Here is a 25,438-nt window from a genome sequence, read left to right on the forward strand (position 1 = left end):
GACACCACAAAGCGCCTAATAACTGCGCCCTAAAATATTACACCATATTCAGGTTTGAATTGTGTTATTCTTTCGCACTTTTAATGCACAAGTCTGAGAAGATGAAAAGGTATGCGCTGTCGGTGCTTTCTTTTATGACATTTGATCGTGGGCTGCCGTTCTCAAAATCCTGCGGAATAATTTTGCCAAGAATGTAAGACCTAGTATGAGCAACTTTAGTGACAGAATGGTGTGGCAATATAACCAGCATATACCGCATGTAATATAGCATGGCGTGGCATATAGCATACATATACATAAATATATACGGAACCTCACGGCGACGGCGGCAAAAATTCGCTTGAAGTATCCATATAATATAGCTAACGCAATGAAACAAGGTTGAAAGTTGGAAAGGCACCGCCGATGTGGGGATCTCAAAGTCAGAAATCTTAGTAAGGAGTGACTACGGGAAATAGGGAGACGAGCTCATCAAGAAAACCAGCCCCGCATATGGGACACGGCCTGTTAGAAAAGCCACTGCATATGGTAACGTTGGGGATTCGGCAGCCGTGAGGCGGAGATGTGATCCTGGAGGCTGTGTTCTGGTAGTTAATATGCGCTCCGCCGTGCGCCCGGCATCAACAACATTTACCCACATGATCTTTCTGCGATTATTTCTATCTGCGATTCCATTTCTCCGCATATTTTTGTGTCAATGTCAAGCATTTGCTTGTACCATGCTGCATTTGCTTTGCAGCATTCAACAAGAACTGTCAGCTCATAGATGATCCTTTCCTCTGGTAGAAGAGACAGAAAATTGTAAGGAAAAAAAAAGAAAAAAAGAGGGAAAGAAAAACTGGCCATAATCGAAGCATGCGCGCATTTCCCCCCAATATCCTCGGCAGTCAAAATCGGCGTGGCGGGTGTTTCAAAGCATTATCGGACAGTCCGAGTGTCTCAAGTGGCTAAAGCCGATGTCTGTTCGTCGTTGCTTCCCTTGCATTCCCGGAAGGTGGGGGTGGGGGATACGACAACGACGACGACTTGGCCTTCTCCCATCAAGTTTAACTTCGCTACGCCGGCTGTTGCAGCGACGGTGCCAAGGCTAGCCGCTGCCTCGCTGTACGACCGCCAGTAGTGCGCGATCCCGCTAAGTAAACCGCGGAGCAAGGGCTTGCGGGGCGATGCTAACCGTTTTGCTCTTTCTTTCCTGACAAAAGACCTCCTCTGCACAGGCGAGCGACGCGTGGGTGAGAGCGGCATTGAACCAGCGAATTGAGAGAGGAGCGGAGTGACCGGAGGGGAGCGAAGAACTGCGAAGCAGACGAGCTCGGGCGGAGTGCATCAGCATGAGTCCGCGGTAAACAAGTAGTCCCACTCGTGTAGCAGACGACGCGACAGCGTTTGCGGGTGCGCATGCGCCTCTCTCTCTCACGCAGTCTTTCCACCTTCTCATGCGATGCCGCGCTGTCCTCTTTCGTGGCATGGCTCTTCATTTTTACGTTACTTCTGGCAGCGCGGTTTTGGAAGGTTTTGAGCGATATATGTGCGAGAAGGAGCGCATAAGAAGCCGCTCGCGCACTATCGTATGCTGCTTCTTCCTCACGCTGCCCCTCTCCTCTTTTCTTCTGACCTTGTGTATGATGTCCCAAACTTTGTGCAGACGCCGCTTGTTTGTTACTCCTTCGTTTTTCACACCTTTCGTCATTCACCCACTCGCCAGCGAAAGCATGGTGGTACGCACAGCTCCTTGGGCATCGCACGAAGGTTTCTTTGCAAACGCAAACAAGTCTTGCCAAGTGAAGTAAATGTACTCGTCTCATCGACGACAAACGCCTGTAAATAACTTTTTATGATGTTTGATAACTCTAGCACTTAGCTTGTCTGCATACAATGCTTCTAGGTTTTTACCATCCATTTCGGGAAATTGCGTAATTTCCTTTATCTGCAACTTTTCCCATCATGCTTATCTCCTGCTTGCAAAAGTTACTATTTCATCGCCGCCGCTACGGCTCGTCACGCGCCACTATTGCACTACACATTTCAGTTATTGTGCACACGTTTCAGAAGATTTGTGCTAGTTATAACTGCCGAACAGTCAGCATCCAAAGTGCGAAAGTTGCAACTCAAACTGTAGAAAACAAAAACGCTTGTGAAGAGCAGACGACGACCCCCGGGGCACGGTGCTCCGGGGTGAGCAGAGCGACGTACGAGCGCAACGGTGCCAGCGCCATCTATGAGGGAATATAAACAGCGGTGGACGTGCCTATTTTCACGTTCAGCGGAGGAGTACGTTGTCACCGCCGGCGGTATTTGCGAGATTTGGGGCGGAGGGTGGGAGGCATGTCGCACTGTGCTTGATCGGTGCAGGCGCACTTCCCACGCTTGTTGTGTTAGCGTTATTATTCATTATAATACACAATTCACAAGAACACAGCCGGCTGGTATTTCGGCCGCGCGTGGGTTCAGATGGCGACCTCGTAACGTCGGCCATCCTAGTGGTCGATTTCACTTCGCGGCCAGCATACTCTGCGGCGACTGCAGCAGAGACAAAGGGATTTTCAAGGACTTCCGTGTATGTGTGCAGCAGATATTGATTTTCCGCCTTTTGCGCGCTGCGCGCGTGTAAGGTCGTCCTCGACGCTCGAGCGCAGTCGCGCTAGCAGTCCCAGCGGCTTTGCCAACCACCGCGAGCGACCGCCAGCTGCTCGGTTGGCATGGACTGCTCCGCGCGTGACGTCACGGCGCTTCCGGGCATGCGCACTCGCGCTCGTCCGAGCGAGTGGCAGCCATCCTCTAACAATGGCGTGAATGTGTGGTGTGTGCGTGCGTGTGTGATTGCGTTTTATATGGGTTTCCACGCGAAATCATGTGTTCTATCACGCCCATGACCCAACTAGAAATTGTGGCTGATGTTTACTGCGATGGACAAACGCTTTCCGGAAGGTAAGCTTCCCTTTTTTGCAGAGTAAAACGTGCCGATAGCGTGTAGCAAGCCGACAATGTTACCGCGAATGAGGTCCTCGCCGATCATATGGAACAAAACGCGATCGGCGCCGCGGTTTTCAGATGCGGTTCTGTTGTCCTGTTTAGCGCAGTTAGCACAGAGCAGAAGACAAGCCAATCCTGTAACTGTTGTGCACGATCGGCCTGTCTTTGTTTCTATTGTCGCGTACTGCAACAGTTGCCGCGGCACCGTTTCGGTCAACACCGGAGTACCTGCGGACGCCGTAAATTTGTCATTGCATTAACATAACTTGCAAAAACGTAATATCCTTTCTTTTTACCGCTCTCAACTCATTCTTACATCACTGTGGTTTTTTTTATTTATCTCCTTTAGTGCGTGTGTACGTCCTTTGGTGGATTGGTAAAACTTTCCTGTACGTTGTTTTAGAGCTGCGCTGCTCGGCCGGGCGTGTGCGCCGACCCGCGACGTTTTGAAGTTCGCTGCTGATCGAACTTGTTTTCACACGGAGTTGCTCAGCGATGCTATGTGCGCGATTGTTGCTTTTTCAGTGCAGATATGCTTGTTCCGGTGGTACTGTCAGTTTTGTGTAGGAGCGGTAGTACATCAATAATACTTGCGTGCCCAAGCGATGAAAATTTTGTGTCCCTCTAACCGTAATTGTGCCGGCTGTGTTCTGTAACTCGCAGCCAGTAAATGTGGACTGTAGGGGATATGCAGTACTTTTGATGTGCATAGAAGCGACTTGTGGCATGCTGTGTAGTTCTATCTTCCTGACTTGATGGAAACAAAATTTTATTTGAAGCGGTGAAGTCCTTTCTTTTCTCTCTCTCTCTTTCATGCATTTTGATGTTGTGAGCCTTTGATTCCTCACTACACGCTCTGTCACGTCATAACTCTCGCGCGCGGCGCGTTTCGCAAGGTGAGAGCCGCTTTCAACGGCTTGACGCTTGCGTGCAGATGCTGCGTGCCAGACGCGTCGTGTTGATTTCTTGGGGAAACATTTGAAAAGTGAGTTCAGCAGCTGTGCTAGCTCTCTCATGGAGTTGCTCCGGTCTGGTGAGGGACATTACACGTCTCGGTTTTTCTGCACCGTTCAAACCATAGTTTACTGTAAAGTTTACTGCTAGTACGAAGCTCTACGGTTCAAACTTATTACACGACTTCAATGACGAGGTACCGCCGTCACACGGGCACTTTAGATTGCTGTCGAAAGCGCTCTCGTGACTCCATGCGCAGAGTTCCAGTATCGCACCTGGCATTAAATGTTTAACAATGTTGTTATCAGTCACGATATTTCGTGACTGCCACTTCATGCGCCAGTAACACGGCTGCATATTAGCGGCGTTAACGGGGTAACGCTTGTTCCAGTGAGGTCGTTCGATGCTACATCTATGGAGGAGACGAAGAGTGTAGAGCGTACGTCGAAGGCTGCAGTACAAATTGCAGTCTTTTTGTTTTTCATTTGTAAGAATTCTTAACATGTACTATTTATAGCTCATCCATCACCCACCGCAGGCGCTGGAATATTTTTTTGCCTTTTTGGGGCCTCCTGCCTGTGTTCAGTCAAGAGGGCATGCTTTGATGACTACAATACGTCTCGGGGTTGTCGGAGGATGTGAACTTGGCTCATACTGGAGTAATGCGGGAATTAGCGTAGCAACAGACTATGTACGGGTAGTTAGTTACCCAGCCATTACTAGGACGGTGAGTAAAGTGTACAGCTGCAAGCGTGCTGGCACACAGCACTGCGTTGCGGTGTTGCAAGCACCCACGAGCGGTTAATGTAGAAGCGCAGTCTGGCTTCACGTGCTTCTGGCCAGGCGTGTCATTTCAGTTCAGTGCACTCTTCACTTTTTGCAGCCTGCCAGGCTTTAGTGCACGCTTCTGTACTTCACATTTGTTTTCCAGTGGCAAGCATTAGTGCATGAGTAAGCGATCTGTAAGTTTTCCGCAAGTATAAGGTATAGTATAGATTACACCTAAAGGTCTTGAAATGGAATCTGGATACCTTCTCAGCTGTAAACAGCCAATGGCAGCCACATAAAATCTTTTTTTTTTTTGCATTGCATAACATTAACCTGCACATTTCATTACACTAGTTACTTGGGACGCAGCCACTGCCCAACTGAATGTTTTCTGAAGTTTCGGTTATTCATTTCTATTGGTACTGACATCACATGCTGGAGAAGGCTAGGTGAAAGGGAGAAGACAGGCCTTGCACTCTCACGGATTATTATTCTGCTTAAATTGTCTTTTTTCTTTAATATGGCTACTATCTCTCGAGATATAAGGGCACAATAGCGTGGGGGATAGACCATGTTTACTTTCCCACAAGTTGTTCACATCTCAAATTTGAGATTTCCTGTCCAATGTGTATGGCTTTCCATGCGTGACGAATAGTGCATATATATTGCGAGATTTATGACCACTTTAAATGCTGGACTAGCCTAAATTTTTTAGAATATTGTTCTGATATGCTATGAAGATCTGCCATGTTGTCTTTGTCATTTCGTTATGCCTTTGGAACTGCTAAAAGAGCAATCCTTTTGTTTTTCATAACCTTTTAACTATTGAATTAGCCATGGTAGCAGCCCTTCATTATGCAGAATTGGGCTATCTGAAGCTTAGCTTAAAGTTTTTGTTGGGAGATGTTTTTTTCTCTGAATTCATGCCAAGTGCATAATTTTTGTGATAGCAGTGCAGATGTCTGTCAGTACCCAAATAGTATATTTTATTGCATGCATTAAACCCAGATATTCTCTTGCCCGAAAAAAAGGATGGTAATTTGTTTCACGTATGCTCCAAGCTGAACCCACAAACAGTGATGTAGGTTTTAAAGGTTCAGAATTCGACCTGTGACTTTATAATGTCTGCACATGTTTTGTGGAATTTCATTGGCTAAGTAGCAGGCACAAATTTAAGGTTAGAAGCTATAGCAACATCACTTGAGCATGGGATGTTTAATGCCAATGTATTCTTACAATGTGATTGCATAGGCACCTGCTGCATTTGATGAACTTAAAAGATGTCCTTCAATGATTTTGCATCTGGTTGTCACCATTCTTTTAAAGCTTAGTATTATTATACAGTGAAATGACAGCAGGAAGTGATGCAATAACCATGTCAAATTAGTAGTAGGTAAATGTCAATGGGAAATTTGAGCCTAGTCTAGGAGCCCATAAGGCAAAAGCTGCAGGTTAATTGTCCATGCTGCTGCTTGGTGATGTTTTTGTGCCCATTCCAATGTCGGTAACCTTGAGGGAACTGTTATGACTGCCCAGAAAAATGATCTTTCAATCCTGTAAATCATGCTGTCCTGCTGATGACACTTTGCCATGATTCCTTCATCCTTGAAAGCTGGATGCTGCTGTGCTAGAGGTTCCTATGTTCACATTGATTGATTTGAAATTATGGGGTTTTACATTGTAAAACCACGATCTGATTATGAGGCATGCTGTAGTAGGGGGCTCCTGAAATGTGGACCACCTGGGGTTTTTTGACGTGGGCCTAAGTCTAAGCACACAGGTATTCTCGCATTTTGATGGGGTCTTGGATTTCGCTCCCATCGAAATGCAGCTGCAGTGGTCCGGATTCGATCCTGGGACCATGTGCTTAGCAGCTCAACACCATAGCCACTAAGCAACCATGGCAGGTGCATTGATTCATATAAAACATTGTAGGAATTTTACTTAATAAAATTAAATCACCTTTTATTACCATTTCTTTTATGGAGGCTCCTGGGTAGAAATCTGTAAAAAACTCACTTCAGTTGCTTCTGTATAGCTATTTCATTAAATACTTTATATTTACTATAGTGAGCTTTTAAGAAAAATTGGTATTTTAATAAAGCTCTCGCAAATGTATTCTGCACACGTATTCAGCAGAACAGACTTTTATGTGACCGTGTAATGCTAGACCAGTGTGAGTGGCAATGAGTGGCCATAAAACATGAGAGGAGGAAAAAATATGTGCAGCTGTGAGTGACTATCATTTCTGTTGTGGTATTACTACGAGCTGATGATTCACTGTGATGGCACAGTGACTGTGGCCTCTTGATGCTGAGAATGATGGCACAGGTTGTTTTTTTTTGTAATTCTTCATTCTCAAAGAGCTGAAGTGCAAAAATGCTTGTGTTTGAAGGTTTTGGTGCGCATTGAAAAAGCATCACTTGGCCAAAAACAATCTGGAGCTCTTTACTGGGGCATCCCTCTTATGGTTGTGCAACTTTCAGACATAACTTAGACTCTAGATTTGTGTTTGTGACCATTCTGTGTATGTGCTTCGTGCAGTGATGCCGGAGGCATGTCGGGCCTGGGCTGGCAAAGCGGGGGTGGCCCCGTGAGCCAGCAGCAGCAGCTGTCAGTAGTGACCACGGTGTGGGGAGTGACATCCACCACGCAGAGCGCAGCGCCCTACGCGCCTGGGCCCCCCCAGGCTAAGGGGGGCCCGTATGCCCCTTCTGGCTACCCATCAGGATCACCTCTAGGCCCCAACAAGGGTTACTCACCCGTGCCACCTTCCCGACAGCCTCCCAATGCATATGCTGGGTGAGATTCTCTTGTCATGCACTTTTTATGCTAGGAGGCTCTAAAACTTTCAAGGCTGTCAACAAGGCTAAGCTTTAGCCATCACCAAGTTTTGTGTGCATTACGGTGATGCTCTCTGTCACTTAATTGTACGTGGCTGCTGTAACAATTTTATTCCAGTTCTATTGCTTTTCACCTGTAGTCACTCATCTGAGCTGTTACATTATCACCAGGATCGGCTTATCTTGAGTGATTAATGATAAGAAAGGAATAATGTCGAGCGAAATGAATCCTTAAGTTATACTAGCCCTGTTACATTAGAAACGTTAAGGACTTATATGTTAACTAACTGAGTTGTGCAGATATTGGGAGATGAAGATTCTCAAAAGAGAAAAATGACACCCACCTGAAAGTGGCTTTGTACTACTTTAAGGTCACTGCCACATTTTGTGGCCATGTGGTTTATTGAAATGCATTCCACCTATATAATTCAGGCGCCATAGTATTTTTCTTTAATACAGGTGGTTTGCCTTTAGTCATTCTTTTGATATGTACAATCTTGTTTCAGTTTACTGTTGTTTCTTGCAGGATAGGTGTTTTGTTAGCTTATTTTCGCCCTTACTGTTTATCACTGCCAGTAGGTTTGTGGCCATACACAATAGCTTTGGTTGCATATTATCTTCATATAAGGTCTCATTATTTGCAGGTTGGTTGTGCACTCCTGAATTGTTTTTCTTCTTTTTGTGCACGCACAAGCCATATTGGTAAAGGGAATTGCAGTTATTGCTTGTTGCTCTTCCGTGATCTGAAATTCTAGCTTGGCAAGTTACAGTGAGATGCTAGGACATTCCAGGCTAAGCAAGGTGCCTGATCATTTCATCTATGCCTTGTTACTCTAGCCAGTAGCTTGTTTTGTCATCTTCTGAGATAATGTTAACAGTGTGCTTTGGTGGTGTTCAGGTACTAGAGCTCAAAAACAGAAATGAAAGGCTTAACTATATACAAGAATACAGGATGTATACACCTTGCAAGCGGCATGCGATCTGTTTCAGTGCAAGGGTGTTTTAAAAACAGTACATAATGTATGCATAATGTTCTAACCAACAAGCAGGTATTAGGAAGTGCATGGTAGGCACAGTCGCAGTCTTGTAAGCGACGCTGATTAATGTGTGAAGTATGCCATCTGGGCACCAATCATCAGGGAATTCCATGATGATTGATGCTCTTAGGACATCTTGGTTGCTTATTGCCTGCTATGTTTTGTTTGCTTAGGTATGGCCAGAATCCTGCAGGCATGGCTGGTGGCATGCCTGGTGCCATGGGAGCTGCTGGACATGGCACAGCAGGTGAATTCCAGACAGGTCCGTCAGCCCTCAGCACAGCAGCCCTGGTGGCTGCGGCCACTGCTACAGCTACAGCTACAGCAAGTGTGGTTGCTCTCCAGGAGCAGCGGCAGCAGGAAGTCATGGGCGGACAGTATGGACAGGTACACACTCATTGATATTTGCAGTGCTATGATGTTTAGCTATAGAAATAAAAGCTATACTTTGTGGTAACTTGTCTCCAAAGCACAAATAAAAAGATGCACGTGCAACAGAGACAGTGCCCAACTGTCAAACCTGTAATATCTTTAGGGACTGTGTATGCAGAACACTTATTGATCTTACTTCTTGATGTTGTTCTAATATAGAACTCAAGAGAAGGAGACGAGTCCTGCTTATGTCTTAAATAACTAAACCTATTTTGCTTTCACTGTCTAGAATTGCCAATGCTTCCTCCTCACAGTGTGAATTATGCATTGCTCCTTTTTCCTCTAGATGGGGGGCCACCAGCAGTTTCCGGGCGCAGGCTATGGGGTGCCTCCTCAGCGGGGTCCTCCGCATGGTGCTGCAGCCGCTGGTCAGATGGGAGGTCTGATGGGACCAACTATGGGGCCCCTGGGGGCAGCCTCCAAACTTGGTGGGGCGGGTGGGCCTCTTTACAACCAGCAACAGCAGCCACCACCCCGCGGCAGACCCTACCCAAGCCCCCAGCAGTACCTGGCACATAAGCGACACCAGCAGCAGCAACAGCAGCAGCAGCAACAACAGCAGCAGCAGTACCCAGCAGGTCCCATGCAGGGGGGTTACATGGGCGCTCCACAGCAGCAGTATGGGCCCCAGTACCCAGGGGCAGCCGGTGGGCCATTTCCAAAGCAGCAGGGAGCTGGCTACGGGGGAGGCGCCCCTGCCTCTCAAGGAGCCCTGGCAGCCTACCACCAGGGGTCTCCCCTGCGAGGTCGACCCCCTGGCCAAGGCATGCCCACTCCAGCTGCCTACCCAAGCACTGCACAGGGAGGCCAGTACTACCAGCAGCCCATGGGTCCGCAGGCGCAGTATGAGCAGCAGTTTATGCAGGGTGGCCAGTATGCACCGCATGGCTTCCAGGTGCGACCTTCCTTCCATTTCATCTCTTTCCGACTGGTAGAGTGGTGCCAGCATATTAGAAAGTGATCTTCATAACAGAACTTCTTTGCTAATATGTTTGACCTCAATATTTTGTTTGCATCAATGGCTTCTGCAGTAACGCTTATGGAAAGGTGGATCTTCATTTTTATTGCCGCTCATGTAACTAGTGCCATGGGCACAGACACAAGTTCTGTTTCAGCAGTTAGAGTTTTGCCCTAAGGGGCCCCTGAACCACCCTGAGCTTGAAATTTAGCCACATAGTGCCTGATGTGTACTAGTATACTTTGAAGATCTAGCTGCAAGAATTTTTTGAAATGGGGCAGTAATAGTGTTGATTGAATGAGTACGTGGCTGTTGCCATTTCTTGCTACCCTTCCCCCTAGTGCCCTCTCCCCCTTGCTCCTTACTTAGCTAACTCTGCGTAGTACAGTGAGAGCTATGGGTTGCGTTGGCACACCATAGGAAAGGCGGCTCCCTTGTCCACCCCTAATTGCCCTCTACGTGAAGCTGACTTCAGTGGAAGCTTCATAAAAGGTTCAGTGGCTCACAAATGGGCAAGACCCCTGACATTATTGAGGCACAGTTGGCTCGTTCATGTTGGCACTGTCATTCCTCAATGACTGACCAATTGACAGCTTTTTCCCCTGGTGACATCAGCTGCAGCACCCTGTTCACATTATGATGTGCGAAGGAGGCGCACCGTAAAGGCCAGGAGAGGAGCATAGGATTATTTTTTGAATTTTTGGGCATTCCTGCTGAACACATAGCACTGCTGCATTCGCAAGAGATCATATAATGGTCACGGCATTCCCTATACGATAAGTACGTTTGTTTGAAATGTATAAAAAAAATTCAGAAGATTGTTTAGGGGCCCTGAAATTTACATGCAGATGTAATAGGAGACATGTGCTTAATCAACTTGCTAGTCACTCAGCTCAAAACTACAGTGGCTCTCTGTTATGCATAGCTTGATATAATGAAATAATGCATAATTTGCACTAGTACGTAAGTATGACACCCTGACATGCTTTCTTTATGTTTTACTGACAGCAGCGGAGCATGAACTACCAGCACTCGCCCATTCCTGGCAACCCCACTCCACCACTGACCCCAGCATCGGGCATGCCCCCATACCTGTCTCCAAGCCAGGACACAAAGCCTGTGTTCCCTGATATCAAGCCTCCTCTGCCCATTCAGAGTGAGTTGTGTTTGAGTATGATATAAAGTTTTTCATGCTGTCATGTTTAAGCTTATAAAGTTCCCAAAATATGAACACCAGAAAATTAACAGACGTGAACAATAGGTGTTCAGTGAACATTCTGCATTGATGGAACACCTGTTGAAATGAATAAATGTGGTCTGTCTCATAAATTTTACATCAGTTATTTGAACCTACCATTTATTAGACCATGCTCAAAAGCCCTGAGGTCACAAATGCATATTAAACATTCTATTTGATTCAAATGCCACGTAATTCAAACTAGTTTTGCATGTCCATTAAGGTTTGAATTAACAGATGTGGTCTGGATTCAATGCATAAATATAAAAACACCAAATTTCACATTTCTCTCTCCCCCCCCCCTCACCTGGTAGTATACCAGCCAGCATTTGTCCTGCTGTTGAACTTTGCCGTTGCTGTGGTGCAGCCTTCTTTGTGCTGTGATTAGAGGACCTAAGCTAAAAAATGGTACCTGGTTGCTGATTGATAAAGGGCATCAATTGCCGAATGTGTCAAAACACATGCATGCTGTACTTGTAGGCTCCGCTCTGTCCTGTGAATTTTTTTGTCTCGTTTGCCATCATGTTGCTTGATCTGTCTAGTGCACTGCACCCTGCATGCATATTTTGCAGCTGATGCCTGCTCTTGCTGTGACTAGATCAAAGTCAGTTGAATGCGTTACTCCTTTCTTGCCTGCAGAGGATGACGAGTTGCGCCTCACATTCCCTGTGAAAGATGGCATCATCCTGGCGCCCTTCCGGCTGGAGCATAACCTTGCAGTCAGTAACCACGTGTTCCACCTGAAGCCCTCGGTGCACGAGACACTCGTCTGGCGCTCTGACTTGGAGCTGCAGCTCAAGTGCTTCCACCATGAGGATCGCCAGATGCACACCAATTGGCCTGCTTCAGTACAGGTTGGTGTCCTGCGGCATTTCTATTTATTTTGTGGTTCTGCTACACTCGACTCTCGTTACAACGGACCCTGATAATCCGACAAAAAACATCCATTTTACCTGAAGTCCGTAATATTAAAAATGCCTCACTTCTGAAATTTTTGTCATTATGTCCAACAACTTTATGGCAAAAAGTGAGTGACGAACGTCCGAAGGAAAGGAACAAAAAGGGTCGCAGTTTCGCTTGAAAAGTGAACCATCAATTGCGATAGCAAATTAAGCAAGATAAACGTAGCAGCAACAGCAGCGAGCGAATTGACCTTTGTGCTGTCTCTCTCTTCAGCGCAAACTAAATGTCGAAAGCACAATGTATACGAAGCTACTGGCACTGGGCGCACTTTGTCCACATCGCAGATCACTTTAAAGATACGGCGGTTGTGCCGCAAGCAGCAGCCGGCGGAGTAGCACCCCTCTCTCTCTAGCCTCCTCCTCGTGCCTCGAGCGCAAAAGAAGGTGGAATTGCCGCTAATTTGGCCCGCTGTTGCCCATAGTCCGTTCTACTGTGGTCCGTTAAAAGTGAACTTCATTGCATAAATAAAATACTGTATTTACTCAATTCTAACATGCCCTCGATTGTAACGTGCACCCATTTGCTGTGACCTAAAAAACAGAAAAGTCCTTTACAGTACTTCACACCTCATTCTTTCATACAGGAATACAACTTTCTCTCATTTGGTGAAAACAAAGATTTACTCCCAATGCACTAAAGTTGCGATAAATAAAAAAAGTTGCAGCTTCACCCGAAAGGCGAAGCATCGATTACGATAGCAAATTAGTAGACAGCCATACGAAAAGCAAGGATAGTAGTTTTATTGGCCGTATAAACTTTTAAACATTCGCTTACTAACTAAGTTAACAAGCATGGTGTCACACGCACAAGCAATCATGGAATGGCTCACTCAATGACTGTGGAAACTCTATCAAAACTCTGGAGTGAGGAAATGCAGCAGCAGGAGCGAGCGGATTGACATTTGTGCGACCTATTGCTTCAACGTGAACTAAGCGGCGAGAACGCAGCGCAGTGCGCAGACTCTGTCTCCAATCGCAGATCGCTTTCAAGATTGAAGCCGTGCAGCTGCGTGCTACGTAGCAGCCACTAGAGTCGCTGTATATGCCTCCCGCAGGGATATGGCTCCCTGCCGGAGCCATATACAGCAACTCTAGCAGCCGCTGGCGTAGAACGCCTCTCCTGTTTGCGCCAGTCCTGCACGCAACTTTCGGGAACTCCGAACGCCCGTGATACGCCCCGATTTGTAGTAATGGAGGATGGACTATTATAACGCCACAGCATAGAATTCTTGACATGCACCAAACTTTACAGGCTTTTGAATGAAGGCTAAATTGAATGGTTTCAGTTTTCAAAGCCAGGCATTCTGTTTCACAGTTTGTTGAACAAAGAATACTTAAACTTAGAGGTAGTGGCAGGCTGGCAACTTATGATATTAATTGCAATGTCTTTTGTCCCCAAGATGTATATACATTTTTATTCTACTAAGCTTGTCAGCACCACTTTTTGAGTGCATGATAATCTATGTAGCCAGTCTTCAGTGTATAATTGGTGTCACATTCATTGGGCTTGATATTTGCAAAAAACCAAACACATTGAAAGTCTTGTTATGTTAAGCAAGGAGTATTAAGACTTACTTAGTCTAACAAAATGTGATAGGAAATGTCATGTGCCTATAGCTTTAATTTAAGCCATAGTGTTTGTGTAATTGGTGATCAGAAAAGACATCTTTGTTGTCTGAATATTTAATGTGTTTTTGTGCCCTGTCTGTGCTCAGTTTTATAAATGGTTGTGTAGACTTCTAGAGCTTCATTTGTGATGCTTTCCTGTGGGAGAACTGCTCTAGAAATGCTCGTGAGCATTCATGAGCCCAATGAGCAGGTCACAACGGCTTTGCTGAAGCCGACAAAAGCCGTCACTCGAGCACATTCAGAGCATTTCTGGGCACACCTGTTCACCCACTGGAAAAGCCCATGGGAACGTGTACCTGTTATGGTGGCTGATTGACTATTGTTCTGGCTGGCTATTATGGCTACATACCAGAGGGACTGGTATGAAAAAGTTCAAATTATACTGTTCTTTACTGAAACTTTATTGAAAATATTTGGCCAATATTAGTCTGGTGCCCTTCATGTGAATATGGCACCTCTTGTAGTTGAGGTGTAGGTTTGGGGTGTAAAACTAAACAGTTACTAACTTTTAGATTTCATGATACGCCTGTGGTGTGCAGTATCATGTTTAATTTGATAAAAAATACATTTATAAGATTTTGTACTGTTAAAATGCCATGGTGACTCAGCATAAACCCAACCAACTGCTTTTTATTGCTGTAGTATGAGAGTCTAGTCAAACATTTGCTAGGTAGGTCTAGTTAAAAAATGCCACATTGACTCGGAAATAGCGCATCACCTGGTTCGAGAACTGACAGGCCGAGCAGGCGACATGCAACAAATACTGGGAACGGAGAGAGACCGGAGGACTAGCTTTAATGAGATCACCAAACACTACAAATTGGGAAGGGCCCATTTCCCCCCGGCACACTCCTCGCTGAGTAAAAGGCAAGTGTCCACACGCCGCCTCTTACAAACAGATACATATACGAACCCGTTGGCCTACCACCGTTACTACCTGGACCTTTACATGGATATATGTAGATTCTGTCAAGAAAGGGTGGACCTACAACACATGGTTTGGGCTTGTCCTCGGACACCCACACAGAATAAAATAAACAATACCAGAGAGCAGTGGGAGACCACGTTGCTCAGCTGCGCGCCGGAAGACCAACTCAAGGCAATCCAGCAGGCCGAATATGCCGCCAGGGCTCAAGGGCTCAAGGCCATCATCTAGGTAGAGAGGCCTAGTCTTAATTCTGCTGTCCACAAATAAAGTTTATTCCTCCTCCTTGACTCAGAATAGACCAATCAACTGCTTTTTGTTCCTGCAGTACAAGTGTCTAGTTGAAAATTTCCTTTTAGTTAACTTTTGCTGGGTATAGGTGCACATCGTAATTTGAATAATTATATTGCTATAAACTGGGCTTTGAACGACCCGCCGGTTGCTTAGTGGCCATGGTGTTGGGCTGCTGAGCACGAGGTCACAGGATCAAATCCCAGCCACGGCGGCCACATTTTGATGGGGGCGAAATGCGAAAACACCTGTGTACTAGATTTAGGTGCACATTAAAGAACCTATAATCAGATTGTGGTTTTGGCAAGTAAAACCCCATTATTTGGGCTCTAAATGTGCATTAAAATAAGCAACAGGGTGCAAATATCAAAACATCTTTAGTAAGAATGGAGCTCAGTGAGCTGCGTGCAGTTTTTAACAGACTGAACAAGTGAGATGAGGCAGGGATCAGAAAAAAAATTTTAATTAAGGCTTTGCATTTAGTGGTGCATAGAATAAGGGAGGAAAGCAATGGGTTTGTTCAGTCGAGTGGTGCAAAACTTGTCGATAAGAGAGTGTCTCTTGTGGTCTTTCAGCTTGCATGGATGACGGTAATTTCAGCTCCTATTCATGCTGCCGAAAGATGCACCTCATACTTTACTGTATCTCTAGGTAGTTCCCCCTGCCAGTGAAACAAATTGATTTGCTCTTGTCAGTGCTAGTACAACAGTGCGGAGGAGCCACGTATATGAAACTGTTGCACAACATTGACTTTTTTGCGAGCATGCTTTAGTACATTTTTTTCTTGGTGGGCTGAGCACTCACATTAATAGTCGAGACGGGGTTTGAATCTTTCTGAATTTCTTGTATTTCATGTTTAATAATGACTTATCTAATGCAGGTGTCTGTCAATGCCACTCCATTGAGCATTGACCGGGGCGAGAGCAAGACTTCACATCGGCCATTGTATCTCAAAGAAGTCTGTCAAGCAGGCCGCAACACTGTGCAGATCACTGTTACAGCCTGCTGTTGTGTGAGTCTCATTTCATCCAAGCACTCCAATACTTGGTTTTTGTACTTCCTTGTACATATCGGCTGACCTCACTGGTCTGTGCAAGGAGTGCAGCAGTTCAATGCCATTACATTGCTTTAGGATGCATGTTGTTGTTATGCTACTAGTCCATTTACACTATGAAACTGAAGCTTATCTTCTGTTTTCCTTGTGTAATTACTAAAATTTTCCATTTCTGATATTGCTGGCCCTCATGAGGTTTTTGAATGCCATTGCCATTTGGGCCATAGTGTGACACACTGACTGATTTTGCAGACTGCAAATGCTTTTACATGCTTGATTGTTGTAATGTTTTCAAGGAACCATTATTCGTCGCCAAGCAACTTGGAGGACAGCAGCAACAGTTTTTAAGCTGTAGCACCTGTTTCTTGACTGTTCAAACTTGATTTATGGTGGCCATATTGTTGCTCTATGTCATCCTGTTGTTGTTGCTGTTAAGCCTTTTTGTGCCACTCGGTAGCTGGAATGAGGTGTTCTAGCCACTCTATACGTTCTGTTTCCTAGTGGTATACCAAAGCCATCCACTGCAGTTTGATGGCCAGCCTTGCTACACACAGCTCTGATTAACTTTGAGGAGCCAATGCATTCATAGTCGTAATATAGTGCTGGTGCATTGTACCTCATGTAGTATTCAGTATATCTTTCATATGACATGTAATGACATTTAGTATTACATGTATGAAATGTAGTATTCAGTATTTCTTTCATATGAAATGGGCACTACCGTACAATGTGTGTGTGCGTTAACTTAGATCAGTATGAACCTTCTGCCATTAACCCTTTCAGGGTTGATTTTTTTCGCCATACGTGACCGCCCAGGGTCGACATTGTTTATTGCAGGTTTAAATTCTTCAAAGGGACCTATTTCGAAAAAAAGAATTATCGTAATCTTCCTGGGGTGACCGTAAAGTGAGAAAAAATATTTGGCATTGGTATATATGTACTGTTTATTCATGAATAACAACAATAAAAGAAAAGGAAATAAACTTCTGCAGAAGTCTAGGTGGGGCGATGAAATTAGGAAATTCCCGGGCGCTAGTTGGAATCGGTTGGCGCAGGAATAAGAATTTAAAAAATTTGATGCATTGTTATACGCATAGTTCAAGGCTTAGAAAATGCGCACACGAGAATATTTTGCAAGTCTCAAATGTTCCTGCTCTTACACTAATATTTATGTCCATAGCATAATCGAACCGCATAGGTGAGCGCACTCAAGAAAACTGTGCAGTTGTGTGCCCGTCAAAAAAGCAAAACTTGTGACAAACTTCCGCTAATCATCATCTTATCACCAACCAGAGGCAGAATTTCGCCGACCAGAAGCGTACTACATGAATTTAATAAGTGACAACCCAAACGCACCGCCATTCCCTGCCTGTTGCAGCGCCAAGTGAGCTTCATGTTTCGCTCTGGCGGCATTGTAGGCATAGTATTCCAGTGTTGCCAACGATCTCGATTTCGCTTCGGTTTGCTGCTGGCGTCTTAAAACTCTGCTCAATGAGAAAAAGACAACATGTGTCTCGGGCTGGGTTACTTGGGTTCCACCAGCCGGACGTGAGTTGTGAGTCTGTGTCTCTTGCCAAGTGGCCACGTCAAAACTTCCCCACTCAAAAAAGCTCCTGACAAAAGCCAAATTTGAGTAGTGTAAAAAAGTTTGCCCACGCCACAAAAATGACAACGCAGCTCTCGGGCCGCTCACACCCCACCAGCTCAACGCATGTGGGCAGTCTTCTGCTGCACCAATATGTGCAGCATTTTCTAGATGTCAACTACACTTGAGCCTGTCACATTTTTGAGTGACTTTGGATCGTATGTCTTCCCGGTTAGTACATGTTTTCTTGCATTTTTTTTTTGTCGGAAACGCATGAATGAGGTTTTACTGTATCTATGCCATTACTACCTTGGATCGGGCTTCATGATGAATTGTAAAATCAGTGATGACATGCTGGCTAAGGCACAGCTGGCCTTGAAATACAAAACAAAAGCTGTTTCTAGGAAACCCTTGGCCAGAAAACTGTAGCTGGAGGAGCAATCCAGATGTATCAGCTGATGTGGCTATGTAAGGTTAAAAAGAATGTTCTTTTTACTTCCACCTCAAAAACTGAAAAATGAATTGGTTTTTCTTGTGATGCTTTTGTATGCGGCCACTTAATCGTGCATATTTTGTCACTGTAACTGTGAACTCTAGAAGTAATCAGTAGCTTTACATGATTTGTGTGCAGTCTTCTATGCAGCAGTCACCGTCCTAGAATTTTTTATCTTTTGGTAAGCGTGTTAGCAATGCAACAACTTTCTAATGGAGCATAGTGCTTTCGTGTTTCTTGGCTTGAAATGTTTTGGGTGATCGGCAGCCCAACGTCTCCTTATGGTGGTGCTCTTGCAGTCTCACCTATTCCTGCTGCAACTGGTGCACCGGCCAACAGTGCGTTCAGTGCTGCAGGGTTTGCTGCGCAAGAGGCTTCTACCAGCTGAACACAGCATCGGCAAGATCAAGCGCAACTTCTCAGTGGGCCCATCCCCTCAGGGGCCAAACACCGGCCCCGGTCAAAACCCGTCTGGAGGTGCAGGACCTGCTGAGGATGGTGTTGAGCAGACTGCCATTAAGGTGCAGCTGAAGTGTCCCATCACATTCAAGCGCATCACATTACCTGCACGAGGCCAGGAATGCAAGCACATTCAGGTTGGTGGCCGATGCTTTACTTCTATCGGCAGTGAGCAGAGGGGTGGTGACTGTGTTGTTTACAAGCTACATTAAGCTTGATATACTCGACATACAATTGAACCTAGGTTTAATGAAAATAAAAGAAACAAAAACTTCGATATCAAAAAATTTTAAATGAAAGCTTTCACCTCCAGCACAACTAATTTTACATGTATCTAAGACTTTTAAAAAATTTGGCCATAAATTACATGGTTATGCCCGTCTTGTTCCTGAGGCTACATAGATTGAGCTCAGGCTCAATCCATGTAGCTTCCGAAACTAGATGGGCATAATTAAAATAACTAAAAGAACAGCTGTTGCCTTGCTAGTGTGATACCTTTTATGTTTAGTTGTGGGATGATATCTTGTATTGCCAAGGCTGTCACTTTAGGTAAAGCAAGCCATAGTAATACTGGACTACAAAGAGCCTATCTTGCATGAGAAAATGTGTCATGCACATTGTCATGCACAGCTTATGCCGGTAATGACAGTTCATGGGGAGTGCATCATAAGACTGTGGTTACCAGTCTCAATGTTTTTCACACACACACACAATATATATACTTTATTTACACAATTCTAACGCGCCCTCGATTGTAACATGCACCCGTTTTCCGTGACCAAAAAGTAAAAAAAATGAAAACCTCGATTGTAATGCGCACCTGTTTTCCATGACCAAAAAAAAAAAGAAAGTACAATACCGTGCACCTCGTGCTTTCATATAAAAATACTACTTTCTCCCACTTGGAAAAAACTGATTTATTCCCAATACACTAAAGTTGCGATGAATACAAAAACACAAATGGAGGCGGCGCACCCTGCCGCCAGGATTTTCACTGTGCTGGTACGAGTCGCGTGGGGCAATAGATATCACTTGTCGTCGCTATCAGACAGCTCCTTATTGCTATCAACAGACCAAAGCATTTCATCCTCGGTGCCGTCCATGGCATTCAAAACCCCGCACTTTTTAAAGGCCTTGTTGACCATGGCAGACAGGATCGTGCACCATGCATCTTTCACCCATCCAGCAAAGTCCTGCAGCGAGGCACGCTTCATTTTATTGGTGGGCATGGATTCGTGGCAGCCACTGACAAACCATTCTGTGTATTTAGATAGGAGGCTAAAACTTTCTCATTAGGTTTGTTGACAGAAAGCTGTGTCGGTCATTTGTATAAGCAAAAAAAAAAGCATTACCTTTAAGGGGGGACACGGGTCTTTAGACCCAAAATATCGTAAAAAAACGAATTTTGGAAAATAGCATTTCTCTAATCTACATCTACTATTCTCCCTATCTGCCAAGTTTCAAATCTCGTAAGGTCATATTTCAGCCGTACGAACAATTTAAAAACAGATGGGGCACCTGATTTTTCGCGTGTGTCGACGCGAAAACGACACACATGCAATGACGCCGCGCTCGCGTACTAGTGCCTTGAGGGCGGCCATCTTGGTCTCGTTTGAAAGAACGCGGTTTCAGCTTCAAATATCGCGCGCTGCCGCTTCGTTAGGCTTGCTGGTTCAATACAAAAACCGGCGGCAAAAATAGATGAAACGCGCGTTCTCATTCGCTGTCGCATGCACGTGACGAGATAACGCCACGTGATTGGCTGGGCGCACTCCCGAGCTGTCTGCTAGCCGCAGCAGAGGCGCACGCGAGACGCCATGTTCGATGCAATCGTTGTGTGAGTACGCGCGACGATGCCTCCTCCGCTCCGAAAGTTTGACTCTAAGCACAAGTATGGAAAGAAAAGGAAGAAGTCCATGCTCAACAACTTCAAAAAACGCCCCACCGCGTCGCAAGTGGTTGAGGACGAGCCACCAACGGCGTCAAGCGACGGAACTGATGGAGCCGACCGAGTGCTAGGCCTAGGTGGTGCGACAACGAGTAGGTGCGACGAAAACGCCAGCCGCGTCCGTCGTGACACCGTTATGCTGACGCCTTCAGATTTGGAGGTAATCGACATGAGATCCGACGAGAAACTACAAGAGCTCGCATCAACCGCAGCAGTGAGCCGTAAGTCGGAGATCTTGTCCGCTGGCGATGTCGCGGCCGGCCCGCTTGACGACACAGTTTTCACCGTGGTGTGCCTGGAATCGGTGAACGCACTGCTGGAGCATATGAATTGTAATACATGCGGCGGTAGCGCGAAAATCAGCCGGAAGGAGCGCGAATATGGCCTTGCAGTAAGTCTGGTGCTCATATGCTCGAAATGCGGCGACAAAGCGTCAGCGTGGAGCTCGCCGCGTGTGAATGGGACTCAGAAAGTGAATCCGTTACCGTCAATATTCTGGCTGCGCGCGCAAGGCAAAGCAACGGCAATCGGCAAACTGCGTTCAATGATATTTTCGCAACAATGAATATATCGCACCGCGGGCTCCATACGAAAACGTGCCAGGGGTACGTCAAAACGAAGTTGACGCCCGCCGCGACCCGCGCAGCTGAGACGCTTACAACAGAATGCGCGAAGTCGGTCCGGCAGCTTTACAGCCAATTAAACTTCGGCAACCCGGGCAACGTCGCTGTATCGTACGACGGGTCTTGGATGACTCGCGGGCACAGTTCGCACATCGGTGTCGGCGCTGGTGAAAAGTGTATGCAGCGCATGGAGGAAAAAGACCGGCGCCGATCAGCCGCATCTGAACACAAGCGTGCATCGGCAGAAAATGTGCAGTGCTTGTTCAAAAAGCGCCACAGAGGCACAAATGCCCAAACTGACTATGCCCCAGGAGCCTACTAATGTTTTGGGAATGTGTATGTGCACACATTTGTGAATCTTCACAATTAAATGTGACATTTATTTGTTTTCTTGATTTTCTCGAAATGCTAATTTTACCCACCCAGCAAGACATTTACTGTGATATATCAGTAGCTATCATAGATATAGTACTAATTTTTTTTGTAGCATGAAGCTAGATGTTTGGAGCACCAAACATAGGAAACAGTTTTTCAATTTTCTTTGTTTAAAGTTTTTAAAATTTGTCTTTTGTCTGACTAATGCATGGCCATATTCAGAACAATGGAGTTCAGTGCACTATAAAGTAGGAAATATTGATCCAACCATAAAAGTTCTTCCTATGTTGTGAAGCTTGTGCTTTCTTCTATTGGACCATATGTCATTTGTCTATTTTTGTGCAGCGGTTATTTGTCTATTCTAGTAAGAAAAAAGACACCGTAAAATCCATTGTTTTCTTAATTAAGTAATGAAATAATGAACCTACAGAAAAAATAATTGCATTTTTAGAATCAGGAGAAGAAACTAAATAAGCACGCCAATTTTTATCAAGTTTGGGTTATAAATAAATAATGATAACTTTTAATCACCATGTCCCCCCTTAAGTGACCTGGAAGTGTCTGGACGATGAGCAAAACGTGAACAAGGTGAATGCAGGAGCCAACGTTTCGACAAGTGGACTTGCCTTCTTCAAGGCGACATATGCTTTCCTCCCCACAGTATATATAGGTGGGGTTCTTCTAAAGGGGAGAGGGTGTGAGGCGGGAGGACGCGGAAACGAGGGAAAATGTGTTAGCGTGTCCAATCGAGAGTAAAGGAACCCTGTGTACAAGGTCCCCCCAACCCCGGTCTGTCAACACACGCGTGTTAGCCGGCGTGTCAAGGGCGTCTGACACGCCGTCTGGAAAAGACAAGAAAAAAGGGGGGGGGGAATGGAAAACAAAAAAGAAAGAAAGGGGGGCGGTGTCTTGTTGTTTTTAATAAGTAGTTAGTGCACAAACATGATTGTGTAAATGTTCAACAAAGTTGAGCAGAGGATAAGTAAAAGGTTGAATACTGCATGGGTATTTCTTTAGTGTCCTTGTCACTACATCATGACATACATTTCAGTAATGTGGTGGAAATAATTAAATGACTTCAACTTGTGATCAGCCTCTCGTTACATTTCTTCGAGTGCTTGCATAATGTGTGTGTGTGTGCATGTTTTTTTGGGGGTGGCAGTAGCCTCTATAGAAAAAAATGGCTCATTTTAGTATTATTTTTACTTGATCAAATTCTTGATATAGCCTAGCATGTTTGGTACTTGTTATGCCAGCATGTGTAACCAATGAAATATTTGGTTAGGCATGCACATGTAGAGCATTTTGGCATCATATTTGCTTTTTCGTTTTGAAATGGTGTTTAAAATTTTGCTTATTATGCACTGCAGTGCTTTGACCTGGAATCTTACCTGCAACTGAACTGTGAACGAGGGTCATGGCGGTGCCCAGTGTGCAGGTAAGGTTTACCAATATTTCCTGCTGATTGCAATTTCAGTTTTCAAGAACATTGCAGCATTTAAAAAAATAAGAAAGATTGTACTTTTCCGAAGGGTTGTTGCACAGGCACCACTGCAACCCGCCCGCAGTCACAGTAACACGTCCCTCTGGCTGCAGTACCGTTAGACAAGGTTTTTCCTAATCAGCACAAGCTTAAAGGTTCTTTACTGTGCCATTGCTTGGTGCATCAGTGTTGCCAGGTAACTACTTTCTCCATGCTTAAACACGACTAGAGGGAATGGGGAAAAAAGAAATTACAGTCGACTCTCGTTGCAACGGACCCTGATAATTCAACAGAAAATGTCTGTTTCATCCGATGTCCGTATTATCTGAAATGCCTCGCTTCCGAAACTTTCGTCGTGATGTCTAACAACTTTATCGCAAAGAGTGAGAGACAAACATCCAAAGTAAAAAACGAACAAGAAAAGTAGCAGTTTTGCCCAAAGATCGAAGCATCGATTGCAACAGCAAATTAAGCAAGATAAGCGCAGCAGCAGCGAGCGAATTGACCTTCGTGCTGTCTCTCGCTTCAGCGTGAACTAAATGTTGTAAACACAGCGCATACAAAGCTGCCGGCACTGGGCGCACTTTGTCCGCATCGCAGATCGTTTTGAAGATGAGGCCCGTGCGGGCACGCACTTTGTTCACATTGCTGAGCTTTCAAGATACGGCACCCGTGCCGTAAGCAGCAACCATCGGAGTAGAACCCCCCCTCTCTCTCTCTCGCCCCTCTCTGCTTCCCACCTCTGTGGCTCGCACGCGAAAGAAGAGATGGTGTGTTTCTGCCTCGCCTTCCTACCTGGCATGTCTATATTCGTGATCAAAGCTAGCCAAAGTAATGAGTTAATGGAGTTCCAATATGCAACAGAGCCGCCGCTGGAGCCGCAAGGGCCAAGGCCGCAAACCAAAACGCCCTGCCATGCATGTCGATACTATATGAAGCCACAGTCACACAAATCACTAGTCACCTTATTTACTCTATTCTAACGTGCACCGATTGTAATGCGCACCCGTACACTACTGTGCACCCATACAGTACAGTACTAACTAAATTAACAAGCATAGTGTCACACTCACATGAGCAAACATGAACATACCTCACTCAGTGACTGAAGAAACTCGCTGTCAAAATGCTGGAGTGAGGAAGCGCACAGCAGCAGCTGCCTTTCGCTTCAGTGCGGGCTATAAGTGGCGAAAACACAGCATGCGGCAGACTCTGTCCCCGTCGCAGATCGCTTTCAAGATAGGGCCAAGGCAATCGTATTGCCGAAGTGGATCGTCAAAAATGCGTCCTGCTTTGGTCCACTGTGTTACTTTGCTGGTAAAAACCACCTGCTTCTGTTTGCACCAGTCCCGCATGCAAGTTTCGGGTACTCCGAACGCCTGCGATGAGGCCCGATTTCTGTTGTCTCCGCAAACATGATCACTTTCCTTTTAAATGCGGCATCACGATGAACTCTGCACTTCATGCTGATAGAGCAAACACAGAAAAAAGGAAGGCAGATGTTGGTCTAATACCTAAGCACTCGTACTACAGCACATGGAGGCTGCTACGGCAGTTAGGTTTGAAATGCATACGAGGTGGCCATTTTGAAGTGCCGTTGGCGATATGGTAAGGCAGGTTTAGGGTCGTACTCCATTCTAACGTGCTAATTATAATGGGTCAACCTATGTACAAATAATTTTTTTTTATTACTTGGAGAGCACAACATATAGGGGTTGACCTATTTTCGAGTAAATACGGTAGTTTGGGAGCAGTGACATGCCATTTTCATCATAAAGCTTATTCAAAAGAAAATCTAGTTGTATCAGAGCCACATCATGCGTTTTTGGTGTTTCGGAGACTGCCAGTTCATCAACCGGCGAATGATGAATCAAGTGTTGGCCAACGCCTGCATCTAAATCCCATGATATTCATGATGGTTGCAAAGTCATTCAAGAAAAAATGTTGTTATGGTCCTCAGTGCTATCCACTGCAAAGAGCTGTCTTACAGTAATGACAATAGAAATTAGGTGTGACTGAATCTCTGTTGTGGGAAGGTAAATTCTCCACGCTTCATTTTTGTAACTGGGAGTTAGGGGCATGTTACATTTTACATAATTTCCTTACTTTGAATTCGTGAGTGTAGCATGTGTCTTTTGTAATACAAGAGAACATCAGCTCACGTCTCTTGAGAGCAGAGAGAATATTTGAATGATAGAAATGACAGGCTTTCACTACAGCTTTACTTTGTGAACGTTCTGTTAGATCCTTGTTTTCTTTTTTTTTTAATTTTCTTTTTTAAAAAATAAAATGTGACTGGAAGCAACAGTTCCCCTCAGCTCATCCAGTTGATACTACATGTGGAAACACTCATAAGAGTCCGTACAGTAGAACCTCTCTAATATGTTTTCAATGGGACTGCAAGCATTA

At 45.3% G+C, this 25,438-nt stretch overlaps 1 protein-coding gene across 7 annotated transcripts in view; it reads left to right on the forward strand.

Moving 5' to 3' along the window:
• The window catches only part of tna (tonalli), a 302,871-nt gene that overhangs the window by 263,482 nt on the left and 13,951 nt on the right, over positions 1-25,438 (forward strand). For 2 of the 7 annotated variants that reach the window (XM_070529713.1, XM_070529710.1), the window contains 8 exons: positions 7,240-7,497; positions 8,749-8,962; positions 9,294-9,902; positions 10,974-11,121; positions 11,842-12,056; positions 15,890-16,021; positions 18,441-18,737; positions 22,917-22,984. In XM_070529713.1, the coding sequence (XP_070385814.1) occupies positions 7,240-7,497; positions 8,749-8,962; positions 9,294-9,902; positions 10,974-11,121; positions 11,842-12,056; positions 15,890-16,021; positions 18,441-18,737; positions 22,917-22,984 (1,941 nt within the window). Of the gene's footprint in view, positions 1-1,316; positions 1,343-2,752; positions 2,929-3,227; positions 3,250-3,341; positions 3,363-7,239; positions 7,498-8,748; positions 8,963-9,293; positions 9,903-10,973; positions 11,122-11,841; positions 12,057-15,889; positions 16,022-18,440; positions 18,738-22,916; positions 22,985-25,438 lie in introns of those variants that run through there. The other 5 variants (XM_070529714.1, XM_070529712.1, XM_070529722.1 and 2 more) reach the window with 5 other exon arrangements.

Source organism: Dermacentor albipictus, chromosome 1 (assembly GCF_038994185.2).
Source record: "Dermacentor albipictus isolate Rhodes 1998 colony chromosome 1, USDA_Dalb.pri_finalv2, whole genome shotgun sequence".
Taxonomy (NCBI): domain Eukaryota; kingdom Metazoa; phylum Arthropoda; class Arachnida; order Ixodida; family Ixodidae; genus Dermacentor; species Dermacentor albipictus.